Here is a 14,182-nt window from a genome sequence, read left to right on the forward strand (position 1 = left end):
TTCTGCTCCAAACCAGGAATGTACCAGTTTGTCCCTCTCTTTGGAGGTGTGTGTGACGGGACAGAGCGGGGGAGGGGGGCACAAGGGGGAGAGGGGTGAGGGCTGTAAGGGCATAAAGAGAGAGGACTGATGTGGAGCTGTCCCGAATACGAAAAAATCCTAAAATGTCACACCGGCGCCGCCTGGAAACACTGCAAAAGAATCATAAAAATGCTTGAATTTGGGAACAGTAATCGGATGTGAGTAGTGAGGACTTTGTTTGTGTGATTTTGTTTCCATTTTCCCACATGAACTAAAAACAAAATGATGGTTGAAGCATTTCTCTGGGATCTAGAGGGTCACCACTTTATATCTCCAAAAAGCAGAGGCGGGTAGTTCTCAGTCACAAGTACTGAAGTAACTTTTGGCAGACACTGTACTTGTATCACACAGTTTTACGTGTTACTTCTTTTTTGAGTCAAAATAATAGTAACTTATGCCAGTGAGTACATTTTTAAGTTACAAAAACTTCATGTTAGGTCTGGGCGATAAATTGAATGAATTCAATTAACTCTTGCTTTTTAAAACAGACGATTTGGAAAATGGCTAAATGGTAAAATCGAGTCCGCCGCTCCATGTCCGCCAACGTGCGGCCAGTTTATCAGCGTTTCAGACGCTCTGCAGTGAAATGACTCCAGTGGAGAAGCAGCGACAGTCTGACGATCTGCTGCTTCACAAAGTGTTGTGTTCTGAGAGGACGAGCTGGAGTTTCTGCTCCTGTGCCTTTCATTCACTCTGCTCTGAGCGGACCATTTAACTCCGCCCCTTTCCCCTTGAGTCTCCATGGAGACGTTTGTCAATCCCAGCAGAGGCATGAAGACGATCAAATTAAAACACTTGAAAAGTCCATTAAGAGGTTTTACTCTTGAGAGCAGACAAGGAATATCTAAAACAGAAATAACAATTTTAAATAAAGGGTTAAGTTATCTTAATGGTCCTCATTGTAGCTACATTATGAAATATGAATGAGCAGTTTTCTTAATATGAAAGATCAGGAGACTTTTTAAAGTTTATTTCATATTTAAAATCGATTGAAATCGTAATCATCCAAACTGAGTAAGGAAATCGAGATTTTATTTTTTGACCATATCGCCCAGCCCTACTTCATGTCGATCTAAAGTATCTGTTGCCTTTTGAAGATTTTCATTTTATTACAAGTTTTGTTAATGTCACAACTGAAACGTAAATCAGAACAGTTACTCCACTATCTCCAAGTACTTTTTTACTTTCTACTGGAGTAAAATGATTTCAAAGCAACGTTGCTCTTGCTTGAGCAAATATTTTGGCTGCTCTACCACCTCTGCCAAAAAGTAGGTCTCGAATCCCAGTCCACTGTCATTATCAGAAGCGGCTCCGGTGTATTGTGTATTATGTATTGTTGTGTCTTTTTGTTGTTGTTAATGTTTTTGATAGTCATCGTTTACGAACAATACTTGGGAAAAATGGAAAATGTCTTGACCAAAATACATTTTGTGCTATACAGGGTCATGTCGTAAAAACCTCGAGTAAAAACAAGTACAAGCTACTCAGATCCATTAGTATTCTGAATTCAAACGACTCCAATTTGAAGTAGATTTATTTTTCCCCTTGCAGTGCAGGGTCGACTCGGTTGTTGGCACAAAGAGACACTCACATCGACACGCACACACGCTTCCACCAACCCCCCGCTCGAACTCTTTCAGTTTTTCAAAAAGACAAAAGCTGTTTGAAATAATGAAAAAGAAAAGTACCTTCTATAGCGCCAACCAGTCAAAAGGACAAAAAGAGCTACAGACGCCGTGGAACTGAAAACAAGTTCAAAGTAAAGGGATGTACCGCAACAGAAATATGTTTCCAGCGGGTTCAGGAAGTCTTCATACCCCTCGGTTTATTACTCTGCTGTTATGTTGAGGTCTGATAAGGGCAGTTCAAATGGTTATTTTTAATCTGATTCTCAATCAACACTATATACTATACTACTGGGTTTAATATTTGTTGTATTCTTTTGCCAGTTCTAAACTTTACCTCTTCAGTGTAGAATTTTAGCAAAGAAACAAACGATTTTCGTATCATACTGCGTAACAATGACATAGAAGATCGTTTAAGGTGGTTTGAAAACTGTCTTAACCCACTGTAACCATGAGTTAAAATATCTTGAATTCAAAGTGTGGTTTCGCATCCTGATCGGTTCACATTGCCGTTGTGTCCGTTTGATTTGTCCATTGCAGCAAAGGCTTCCCGAAAGGCGGGCGTCTGAACCGGGTTAGAATCGAAGAGCTTGTGCCTTCTCACCGAGGAGGTTTAGTTCAGTTTGACGTTGTTTCTCCTGGGGCTGCGAACTTTAATTATTAGCTACTTCCTGTGGGTGGCACTAAACCTGTCATCACCTCCAACCTCTTTTTCCGCTAAAACCTGCTTCCATCCTATTGTCCTGATCTGGGGTGAGTATCCGCACCACCCTGTTGTTTTCTGGCATCTGCTTGTTTAATGATTTACTGTCCCAAGCTGAGGAGGCGCCCCGTTGTGTACATTAGCATGACCATAGCCATGCTGCTGTTTTGGTTTGGGGACAGAGCCTCGTGTTTCAGCAATGCCCATTAAGAGTGGCTGCTGTGAGTGAAAAAGGGATGGTCCTCTTTTCTCCAGTGTGAGATCAATGGACATCAATGTCAATTATCTATTATATCTATTAATAAACTGGAATGGAAAAGATGAAACAAGGATCATTGGACTTTTCTACACACAATTTCAGATCTAAAAAGAAGGTGAAACTGAACTGGGGGGAAAAAAATCGAATCAAATAACTAACACTAATCGAGTTCTAAGATTTTTTATTTTGGGGAGGGGGGGGATTGGCCCAGCTCTAGGTGCAGCATGTCCATATTCAAGATTCAAGATTTTTTATTTGCCATGTGTATGATTTGAAATGATCTTTCTCTCGTCCTTGATTGTGAAGCGAGGGGTTGGAGGGAGGGCAGGGAGTTCAGCCTCCCGATGGCCTTGTGTATGAAACTGTCCTCCAGTCCCGTAGATTCCCGCAGTCTCCTCCCTGAAGGCATGACCTTGAATTCCCTTAGAATAATCGGTTAAAGTTGTCTTTTTAAAACGTTGAGTTAAAACAGGTATTGAGTATCGCATGTCCGATACCCGATATCGTATTTTTTCCAGTATCGGATTGGTGCATCCCTACTACCACTTTGGCACTTGTTTTTGCCTAATCTGCCTCACTATATCTGCCCCATTCCTGCTCAGTGAAGGACACACAGATACTTTCACAACCTGCGGGGCCAACCCAGTCCAGATGACTACCTTTTGCAAAGCCTTTACGGTTTCAAACAAACAAAAATCATCTCTGAATTCAAGTGTCTTTCATCCCACGTGGCAGGTGACGGCAGTGACAGAATGGTGGGCGTTGCGGGAGGGTAGAATTTAAGTACCTTGAGCAATGTTTAAATAGACAGACTTAACAGCACATAGAAAAATTACAACAATGGCCGTCTTTACTAAACATCGGTGTTTCTAAATTACAACTCAGCTTCCCCCATGGTACAAAACAGAACGACTTTCATGTGAAAAACGGACAAAACATGTCTTTTAAGGTAAGGTCCGGGTGTACACAGAACGAACGTCACTTAGGCAATTCAGGTAGAAAGACCACTACACGTAAGCAATGTGAGGAGAACACAAACAAACAGTATTAGGAATGGACCTCCGCCTCGGGGATGGGGGGGTGGGTGGCTCTTCCAAAACGGGTCTGCAACATCCAGGCTTCGCGAGTCCGTAAAGCGATGACGAACGAAGGCGGGGCCGACCGATCCCCGAAAGTCTCCGAAAATCAAGTTAGCGCCCACTTCTTCTTCTTTTGCTCCTTTTTCGACTTGTCCAGACCGAGTCAGCCGCAGAAACGTCACTCTTTTGTGCAATTCCGTCAATAGGAACTCTGTCATCTCTGTATTCGTTTGGGCTTTTTTTTTTCTTTTTTTTTTCGCTTTCCAAACCCCTTTTACCCCCGACCTCTGCCAAACATCGCTGCGCGTTCCGTTTTGAAAATTAGAAAAAGAAGTTTGCGAAACAAATCCTCTCATAGATGGGTTCTACCTCGACACTTTTTCCACAAGATCTAAACATCCAAAAAACTATGGCGTAGTACAAGAAGCTATAAAAATATACACGGGGCCGAGAGACCCCGGGCTGAGGAGAACCTTTTTGTCGGGGAAAAATGGAACGACACATCGGTGACGGGTCGACTAACGGAGATGGAAAGGAAACACGTTTGCTCTAGGAACAACAAAACCAAACAGACTGAGGGCGAAGAAAAGAGATGAATGCGAACGATAAGAAAAATAAAATAAAAAGTCGATATTCATATATATAATCTAAGTGTCAATAGTGATAAAAAAAAAAAATCTCACTCTTTTCGTTTATGCTCGCTATTTAGTGTTTTGGTTGTTTTTTTTTCTTTTTAAGACAATCTAAAGAACACAAGCACTCGCAGCACGCACGACACCCAACGCGCCGGCACCCACAGTCACATGTACAGGAGTCCGCCCGCCCCGCCCCGCCCCGCCCCGCTCCTCCACTCCAGCCTGTGCCCGGGCTTCTCGGAGAAACCAAACAACGACAGCAGAGTCCTAACAGATACGAGTGAGTGGGCGTGGGTTGTTTTTTTTTATTACGATTGGCCCGTCGGGGGCTCCGAAGGGCAGGGGCTAGGCAGGTTCTGGTTATAAAGTGGTGTTCAGCTAAGTGCCCGTTCCGGAAACATTCGTCTGCGACCCCAGTGCCAGGTAAAGTCGCTATAAAAAGGCTGGCACTGGAGGTTCATCTGAAGGATTTTTTTTTTTTAACGGGCAGAAAGGGGCCCGCACCCCTAAAACAGGGCAGGCCGCGGACCGCTGCCCGCTGCTGTGTTAAATCCGGAGGTTCGGGGTGTGCAGGAGTCCGGTGGGAACCCCGGGAAAGGCAAGTGATGCTTTCATTCTAAAGTGTGGACGGGCTGAGGGAACCCGGCCAGTCCAGACGAGGTCCTCATACTTTGTAGTAGATGTTGGCGGGGCTCTGCGGGGGCATCTCCTGGACTATGTAGACGGGGTGTCCGTAGTCCCCGCTGACCTTCTCGTAGTGCGGGCAGTAGGCCGAGTCCGAGGTCCGCAGCGGGATGATGATGTCGCTGGGCTCCGAGCCGTTGTTGTTGGAGCTGGAGAGGGCGCCCGCTCCGCCCCCCCGCTTGGGGCTGGTGAGGGAGGACAGGGAGAGAGGCGGGTGGTGGGTGTCCGAGTGCTTGGCGTGCCGGCGTCGGTAGCACACCACGCAGATGACGGCGGTGACCAGGAGGAGGAAGGCCGACCCCCCCGCGGCGCCGGCGATCACGGCGATGTTGGAGGCCGCGATCGGCCCGTTGCCTCCGTCCTCCAGGGTCCCTCGAGGCTGAGTGCTGTTCCCTGAGCCGCCTGAAACACACACACACTCTCTGTTAGTGCCGGCAGGTAAACCAAAACTCACCTGTCCGCCCGAGTCATACACAGGTAAACCTGAACTCACCTGTCCGCCCGAGTCATACACAGGTAAACCCAAATCACCTGTCCGCCCGAGTCATACACAGGTAAACCCAAATCACCTGTCCGCCCGAGTCATACACAGGTAAACCGGAATCAACTGTCCACCCAAATCATACACAGGTAAACCTGAACTCCAAATCATAGACAGTTCAAAACAAAATATTGCGTTATAAACGCGTTAACACAAATCAATTTTAACAATTTTAAACGTCCATTTTTTTAATCGTACGATTAATTTGTCCTAATTTGCCAACCTCCAGAGCCGCTGCATGAGCCGCTCTGCTGGGACTGCGTGTTTACAGGACAAATAGCACCAGTGATGACAGCTTTGAAATCTCTTATGGACTTATCAGGAGAGGAGGGAGACACTTTACCGAGGCCACGTCATGGACGCCTCTTTTTGTCAAACAAAACAAAGTTTGGAACTAAAGTGGAGCAGCCTTACCCGGCGTTACAAAGCTGCTCTCCTCAGGTCAGTCAGACGCTGTCGCCTCCTTTTGTTAGCTCTGTCTTTATTCTTGCTGCTGCAGTATTTGAATCACATGTGCCTGTCACGTATGTGCCAAGGAAATGCTCTGGTTGTGCCAAATTCTGAGCAAAAGAGCTTAACTTAAAGTTTGCTGAATATTTGAGGAACCCGATAGGAGTATAAGAGTATTAAAATGGTAATTCAAGGGACATTTAGTATCGATAAAAATGTGAGATTAATCACGAGTTAACGATGACATTCATGCGATTAATCATGATTAAATATTTTAATCGTTAGACAGCACTTTTTGCTCAGACACTTACTCAGCACTCAAGAATGGAATCAAGGTTATGGCTGTACTGCAGAGATAGTCTGGCCCTACAACATGACCCCATATGATACATTGAGATGCTTTTCAGCTACACATGCGCAAAGTGACCTAATACGTATTTTGGAAATGAGGAATTGTGGATCCCTAAGTCTGAAGCTTGTGCTTTTTGAGGAACTGTCTTTAATTTCTGATGCCTGAGCGGGAAAGTGAAGGACACTGGGAGCCACTGTTCTAACTTACACTACAGGGGCACCACTTTCAAAAGCCTGAGTAAAGCATAATATGGAGCACCTTTCAAAGCGGTAGTGCCAATTTCTCTGCCAACACAGCCCTGGATTGGTGGGATTGGCCCATCGTTATTCGGGGCACATCTCCCCCGGCCGTGGCTCTCTTGCTCCGTGGTTGAGTCAGACTGGAGGTTATTGTGGCGGTAATAACCGGCGCTCCGTGGCCCGGCGCAGGTGGGCGAATCAAACGGCGAGAGGAGTCCTGCGGCGCGGCGGCGAGGAGGAGCCGCTAATGCCTCACCTCCACTTCTGCTCCTGCCTACGCCAGCCCGCCCAGCGCTGCGGGAAGGCCGTGTCCGCACGCCGTCCACAGACATTTATATTCATTACAGAGCGAGAGGTCGGCGTCTCTGCTTTTAAGGGCTGGATGGACTGACGGCACAGCTGCTGCACCATATTTATCGCCAAATCAACGGCAGCGCAATGAAAACGTGCTGGAGCAGTGTTGTTTTGGTCATTTTACTGATTTAGCCGGACTTTGGCCTTGTTTGTCCTGATGCAGCGTTTTGTTTTGTTCCGTTTTGTTTTGACCCAGTTTGGAGGAAAAATAAAGCCACAGAAATACAATAGAAATTACACATTATTACATTTTGTTGAAATAAATACATTTGTCCTCAATTTCATTTCGGTAAACGAAGAATGGATTAAATTAGTTTCCAATAAATCCTGATGGAAAACGTAGCATGGGGGAAAGATCCTAAACACAGCTCTAAATCCACGATGGACGACGTCTCGAGGGGCAGTCACTCTCCTGACCTAAACACCATTGAAGACCTGTGGATAAACCAGGATTCTCTCAGCTCTGGAAAACCTTTGTCTTTGTCCCTCAAACTAGAACTGTAAGACTCTTGGCTCTGAGAAAAGTATTTAAGGGGAGACACTTCAGGCAAAACTCAATTTTTTCAGTTTTCAGGTTTTGGGCCAAATTGGTCTCTGAACATATAAGCTTTCACCCGGAAACAGAAAATATATCAAATCTTCACAATAACATGTTTAAATATTGCGCTGATTCAATGTTCCCCCATAGACTTATATGGGAGAATGCAATTTCAAGGGCCTTTTTCTCAAACACATGTTTCTGTCATTGTGGCGACACTATGTCCACGTCAGTCGGACCTAAAGACTTCACATTTTCCAGCTTTGGACTGAACAATATTTTTTCAGAGGGATTTTTTATTATCTAATCCCTAAGCCCCATTTATTGAGTTTTGAATGTCAAAAAAATAAGGCGAAAATTACATTTTTTACACATTTTTCCACTAAAAAACAGCTTATTTTAAAACTAAACAAGAAATCCAAAATCCCCTCTGAAAAAGTCTTGGTAACTCATTCATCAATAAAATGAAACAATAAATTTGAATGTAGCTCTATACGTTATTCAGATCTCGTCGCCGAAAAGATGCAAAATTTGGGGCATTTTTAGGCATAAAACACCTTGTTCTTATATGAAAAGATAAAATGACAGAAAACTTGCAATGTATTTTTTCTCACATTTATGCCAGTGATCGACAGCAAAAGTTTCAAATTGATATCAGTAAATTTAAATTTTTTCCCTATTCACCTGTAGTGTCTCGCCTTAAAGCTGCAAATGTAAAAGATGGAAACAAAACCTGATGTTATGGGGAAATGTCCTCTTCTGTGTGGATCATTTCATCTCCCCTGAACTTCATTCGTCACAGGATCATTTTAGGTTCCGTCCCCCCCTGATCCGGGGTTAGGGTTATGATTAGGGGGAGGAACGGCAAATGTGATAAGTAAGTTGTATTTCACTCACACAAATCTTTCTAAACCAGAAGGTCTTGGCTTTCAAATGACCTATGACACTGGCCTTTCGGCTGTAGGCTCTCCAGTCAATACACTTTGGGATTTGGTTTTAAATAATTACTGACCCTAAGCATCGGATGGCCGGTAACAGGTTAGTTTGATCCCTATTCAGTAACACTTTACAATATGGGCCAGTCTGTGGTACTCACAGTGGTAATTACTAGTAATTATGTGGTACATTTTAAGTAATTACAGTGGTACTTCTAGGTACTTATTATGGTACTTAAAGGATACTAGTAGTAAATACTAGTAATTAAAGTAATACAGGCCAGTTAGTTTATAGTACTCACAGTGGTAATTACTAGCATTAATGTGGTACATCTTAGTAATTACAGTGGTACATCCTAAGTCCTTATTGTGGTACTTAAAGGATACTATAGTGAGAATTACTAGGTATGTACTGTGATACTTCTAGATATAAACAGTGGTAACTTTTATTAATAAAGGTGGTACTTCTTCTGTATTTACTTTGGTACTTTAAGTGATAGTTTGTAGTAATTACAGTGATGCACCGATGGTACTTATTGGTTATTCAAGGATTTTACAGCAGTATTTCCAAGGTAGTAAATGTGGTACTTCCAGGTACATACAGTACAGAGCAGTGTCGTTCTCGTCAACCAAGATGAGAGCAATATCATTCTGTTGACAAACCTTTTTTAATAACGATAACGTAACGATGACGAGCTAAAAGCTAACTAAATAAGCACAAACTCACACAACAGGACTAACCCAGCACTTTTCTGTGGAAGTAAACACTGATATGCACCGATTATTACACTTTTACGCTGTTTAACATGAAGTTAGCTTTTCATTCATTTCATACAATCTCAGGTATGATCACAGGCCTCTTGTGAATGTGTTCTTTCTCATGTTGCACGGCCATTGTGCACTTTTGTAATTCAATTTGTTCACTTGCTCAGACTTATACAAATTCGTAGAATGCTGTAAGAGGGTTTGTAATGCCATATCGATTGAAAATAAAGTAAATAAATAACTGAAGCCAGCTCTAGCTTCCTGAAGCTCAACTGTTTATGGAAACAGCTGCGGTGGAGTCGCTCACACCTGGGCCCCACGAACTCAAACGTTTATGTTTGACTTTACTAATCCAGCCAAATATGCTTCAGTGCAGAGATCATATAAGTGTACGCCTGAAAATAATGAATAGTGACTTAACCGTTTTCAATAGAAATGGAAAGCTCATATTTTATTAACAGTAGCTAACCTAGCTGCTCACTCTACTCTATTTGCCATTCATCAAAAGGTTTGTTTGGCCAAAAATGTTGAAATTAAACAAAAACATTCATCTCATTCGCTCCTGTCAGTCAGCCGACTTGTTCATCTGATTCAGCCGTGTTATACCATGGTCTGGGTGAATACTGGATTCTGATTGGCTGGTGCATTATTTTGGTATAACCGCACACGTAGTCCGGTAGTTAAATCACTGGGATATCACTCCACTGTGGCATCGCCATAGCAACACATGACACAGCTGAATCAGATATGAGAGATGAGATGGATTTTTTTTAATTTCAACGTTTTTGGCCAAAACAAAATGTTTGCTAAATGTTTGTAGAGGAGAGTGAGCAGCTAGGTTAGCTACTGTTAATAACATATGAGCTTTACATTTCTATTGGAAACGGTTAAGGCTATTCATCATTTTCAGGCGTACATAAAATGATCCTGCATTGAAGCATATTTGTCTGGATTAGTAAAGTCAAACATAAAAGTTTCAGTTGGGGGGGCCCAGGTGTGAGCGACTCCACCGCAGCTGTTTCCATAAACAGTTGAGCTGGTTGAGCTAGCTAGCTAGCTTCAGGTTAAACAGCGTAAAAGTGAAATAACTCCTGCCCACGAGTGCCGCATATCGGTGTTTACTTCCAGGGAAAAGTGTTTCCGGGTTAGTCCTGTTGTGTTGTGATTCTGTGCTGATGTTGTGTCGTTGAGCCTGACTGAGATCCTCGTAATAGCTGCGGAGAATGACTCGCTCTGAGACCAGCCTTCAGTGACCGGCTAATAACCCACACAAAATAGTCCCGTAGTCTGGCAGATTTAGTGAGTTTAGTCAATGAAACAAATATTTATTATTATGTTTGTGGGACCCTGGTATAAGCGGATTAAACAACTCGGAGCCGTGCATGAGACGGTTATGATGCACAATGCGGAGTCAAGAACACCACGACGCGCAGCGGAGTTGTTTAATCCTTACATATGAGCGATGTCCCAGTGATTTAACTACCGGAATACGTGGGCGGTTACATGAAAATGATGCATGTCAGTTAGCCTTGGAATTCTAACTGACCGTGGTATAAACTACCACTGTATATACCTAGAAGTACCACTGCAAATACTTAAGATGTATCACATAAATACTAGTAAGTACCACTGTAAGTACCATGGACTTCATCATCAGGAGTTTACTTTTACTCATGGAATGGCCGAGACATTTGCTGCAGCGACAGTTAAACCTTCTCCTGCACACAGAGTCTTTTCTTCAGAAAGATATTTCACAAAAGTGTTAACATATTCAAAGAAAATGGATGGCAGCGGTGAAGTGAGTCTCCCAATGATTGCCAGTGATTGAGATTGATTGATTGATTGATTGTGAAAGCGCTATCTGATATTTCTCTGAAGTTCTGAGATCTGCAGAGGAGGCATCAATCCTCAGCCCGCCCGTGTCTCGCTCTCAGCCCATTCTTCTCAGCGGAGACATGTGGAACTAAAAGCTCCACAGATGCTCCCGCTCCCACTCCCTCCATCTGTCGCCTCCTCGCTCTAAAACCTGGATGTTCCCCCCCCCCTTTTTTCAGTGCGCGTACTTAATCCCCTCGGATCCTCTCGAGCATTACCTGAGTTTCGGTTGTTAGAGCGCGGAGGTGGGTCCTGTTTTTTGGGGGGCAAACCATATGGACCTAAAAACAAAAACAAAACAAAAAATGAAAAAATGTAAGTGTGGGCTAGTGATCTTTCAACCAGGAGAGAGGAAAAGTGGGACATATCATGCAGAGAACCTGCCTTGGGGCACTTCTGTGGAGTCATGGCTGGAATCATGTCTATGGAAAGAAAAGATCCTAAGGAGTGAGAGACTGGGCTGGCCAGGACTTCATATTGGCCTGGAGCTCCCTCTGCAGGCACCAGCGGGGATGACATAAACCGTTAAAACAAGCTTTTACTTCCTGCAAGTGGCAGAGAGCTACTAATGCATCAAAGAGGTTTGTGTCTCATGATGCTATTTCAGATTCTGTTCAGCACCAAAGAAAATGTCTCTAAAATGTGATTATGAAGCGTGTGGAGAAGGAATGATCACACTGTGAATATTTGGTTAATGAAATGCAAGCAAATGCTTTAAAGCAGAACTAAATAACGTGTTGACCTTAATAAATCCTTTCCGTCGTCCCTCTGAGGGTAATACAAGTGTTAACGATCTCCCCCTGGCCAGAAAAACCCAAATGCAACTTCCTGCCTCCAGGTCGGAGGCCCCAATACACACTAATGGAATCACGAAGAAGAAGCTAACGGGTAAAGCTAACTGTGGGCTAGCGCCACTTTAACAGCCAAGTTTGAGGGAAGAAACTGATCTCCATTGTGTAATTGGATGAACAATATCCCTCTGTCCCTTTGTCTTTTCTGTCAGCGTAGTATTTACTCTCACAGACAAATAAAAGTAAAAAAAAACGTAACTTGCTACGACATGCTAGTGGGACAAGGCCTCGTGGAAGACCCAGGACACGCTGGTGGGACTATGTCTCCGAGCTGGCCTGGTGTCGCTGCCCCCGCGACCCGGCCCCGGATAAAGCGGAAGAAAATGGATGGATGGATGGAACATGCAACGACACCTGCAGTGGCGCTTAAGGCCTCTAGAGGCATTAGTTACTTAGTTCTGCTTTAAATTTGAGTGTTTTTTTTCCTTTTTTTTACTGTATATAGGACTTTAATATCGTTTACATCTTTACAGTCTTCACTTCAGTCATCACTGAAAGGGTAGATACAGAAATCTTTGGGAGCATTTTTACAAGTAAGTCATCTAATGTTTTAATACTAACATGCTACGACACCTGCAGTGGCACTTATGGCCTCTAGGGGCACGAGTTACTTAGTACTGCTTTAAATGTGAGTGTTTTATGTCGACCAAGTATAAATAATGGATATAACCGGCATTAATCAAACTTCACAGATGTGATTAATCCCATTTTTAATATGAATCGATTGACACCGACAGATCAATGGATGATCAGAATAAGTCTGTGTTTGCTTTAATGCACGACGTAATTGAGGAAACACTGCTACCCCGCTCTGCATGACATGTCCCCTTTCACACACATGAGTGACAAGCGATGAACAGCTTATTGCGTGGACTCCGGCGCTCAGACCTCGGCGGGTCCAGGCGTCGGCGAGGTGGTGAGTGAAGGAGGAGTAATGGCTTTTGGAAGGCGCTGGTGAAGAGGAGGAGATGGAGAGGCTCAGTGAATATTACAGATACAACAGAGACACACAACTCTGTGAGGATGTCTGTCAAAGCTTTACGTCCACTCTAAATGAAGGCATCAAAGGGGCGACAAACTTTCTCAGTGATTGCTAGAATTAGTACCCACCAAAATATTGGTCAAATTCTGTCTATTTTTCTTCTTTCAGTGTGAAATAATGAAGCAAATGAAAAGATCCGTGTTGACAATGAGGGGGATATTTATTCTCCCTGGTTGAAATGGAAAAACATTTTGGGGGGAAAATGACAGAAGCTGAAGTCGGCAGACGAAGGGCCCATTCGTAGTGAACTGTGGCAAACAAATTAGCTTCTTTTGTGCAGCCCCGGTTTGCCCCAACACAAACTGAACTAAATACTATGAAGGGAACAAAAATGAACGACCGTCTCCGTTGCTAAATCAATCTTCTCTTTCACACCTCCTCAAAGTGTGATTTCTGGCTAGTTGGCTTCCGTCCGTCGTCCTTCAATTTGTCAATAAGCGCCGGGAGGGAAACAGGGTCAAACAGGAGCAACAACAGAAGCGAAACATTCCTGGAAAATGTCTGGTTCTTCTCAAGTGACTTCGTAGCACACAAAAGCTGAGACAAAATGCAGGATGGACGGCACAGAATGAGCAAAGTGTGGTGACTGCATCTGACCCATGGGGCGCCCGGTCAGGAGGGGGTACTACACTCCCATTTCTTCTTGTTGCATAGAGAAGTTCTAAATGGAACCTTGTTCAGATCCAACCATGCAAAAGGAGAACTTCGGACATTTTTCAACTGGTCTTAAACATTTGATCGGGACTGTATATACATATTTGTCTGGATGTGAGATATAAGTGGGGGCCTTATTGTTTGTTCTGTTAGTGCTCCAGCCCCCGAAGCCTCCGAGCTGGGATCGTCCCGCTTTGGGGTTTCCGTTTCAGTGAAATGAAATGCTTCTCAACATCGTCCCGCCCGACCTCACCGAGCTCCTACAACGACACCAACCCACCCGCCGCCTCCGCTCAGCCGACTCCAGCCGCCTCGCTCCCATCGCCCGCACTAACCGCCGGACCTTGGGGGACCGTGCCTTCGCCATCGCTGCCCCCCACCCTCTGGAACTCACTCCCACGGCCCATTAGAAACTCTGACTCACGACCAACCTTCACATCAGTATCAAAACCCACCTGTTCTAGCTTTTCCTTAAACCCCTTTTTTGTTTTGTTTTATCGATATACAACTTCATTTAGTC

General features: G+C 44.0%; 1 protein-coding gene across 2 annotated transcripts in view; it reads right to left on the reverse strand.

Moving 5' to 3' along the window:
• Positions 1–3,756: 3,756 nt before the first annotated feature.
• Positions 3,757–14,182, reverse strand: part of efnb3b (ephrin-B3b) — a 95,158-nt gene continuing 84,732 nt past the window's right edge. Inside the window, exons 4-5 of one of the 2 annotated variants that reach the window (XM_079579642.1) lie at positions 11,334–11,396; positions 3,757–5,468 (exon numbers count right to left, since the gene is read on the reverse strand). In XM_079579642.1, coding sequence (XP_079435768.1) covers positions 5,047–5,468; positions 11,334–11,396 — 485 coding nt within the window. In that variant the 3' untranslated portion in view covers positions 3,757–5,046. The remainder of the gene's footprint in view (positions 5,469–11,333; positions 11,397–14,182) is intronic. The other variant, XM_079579643.1, reaches the window with a different exon arrangement.

The sequence above is a fragment of the Gobius niger genome, assembly GCF_951799975.1.
Source record: "Gobius niger genome assembly, chromosome: 21".
Lineage (NCBI taxonomy): Eukaryota > Metazoa > Chordata > Actinopteri > Gobiiformes > Gobiidae > Gobius > Gobius niger.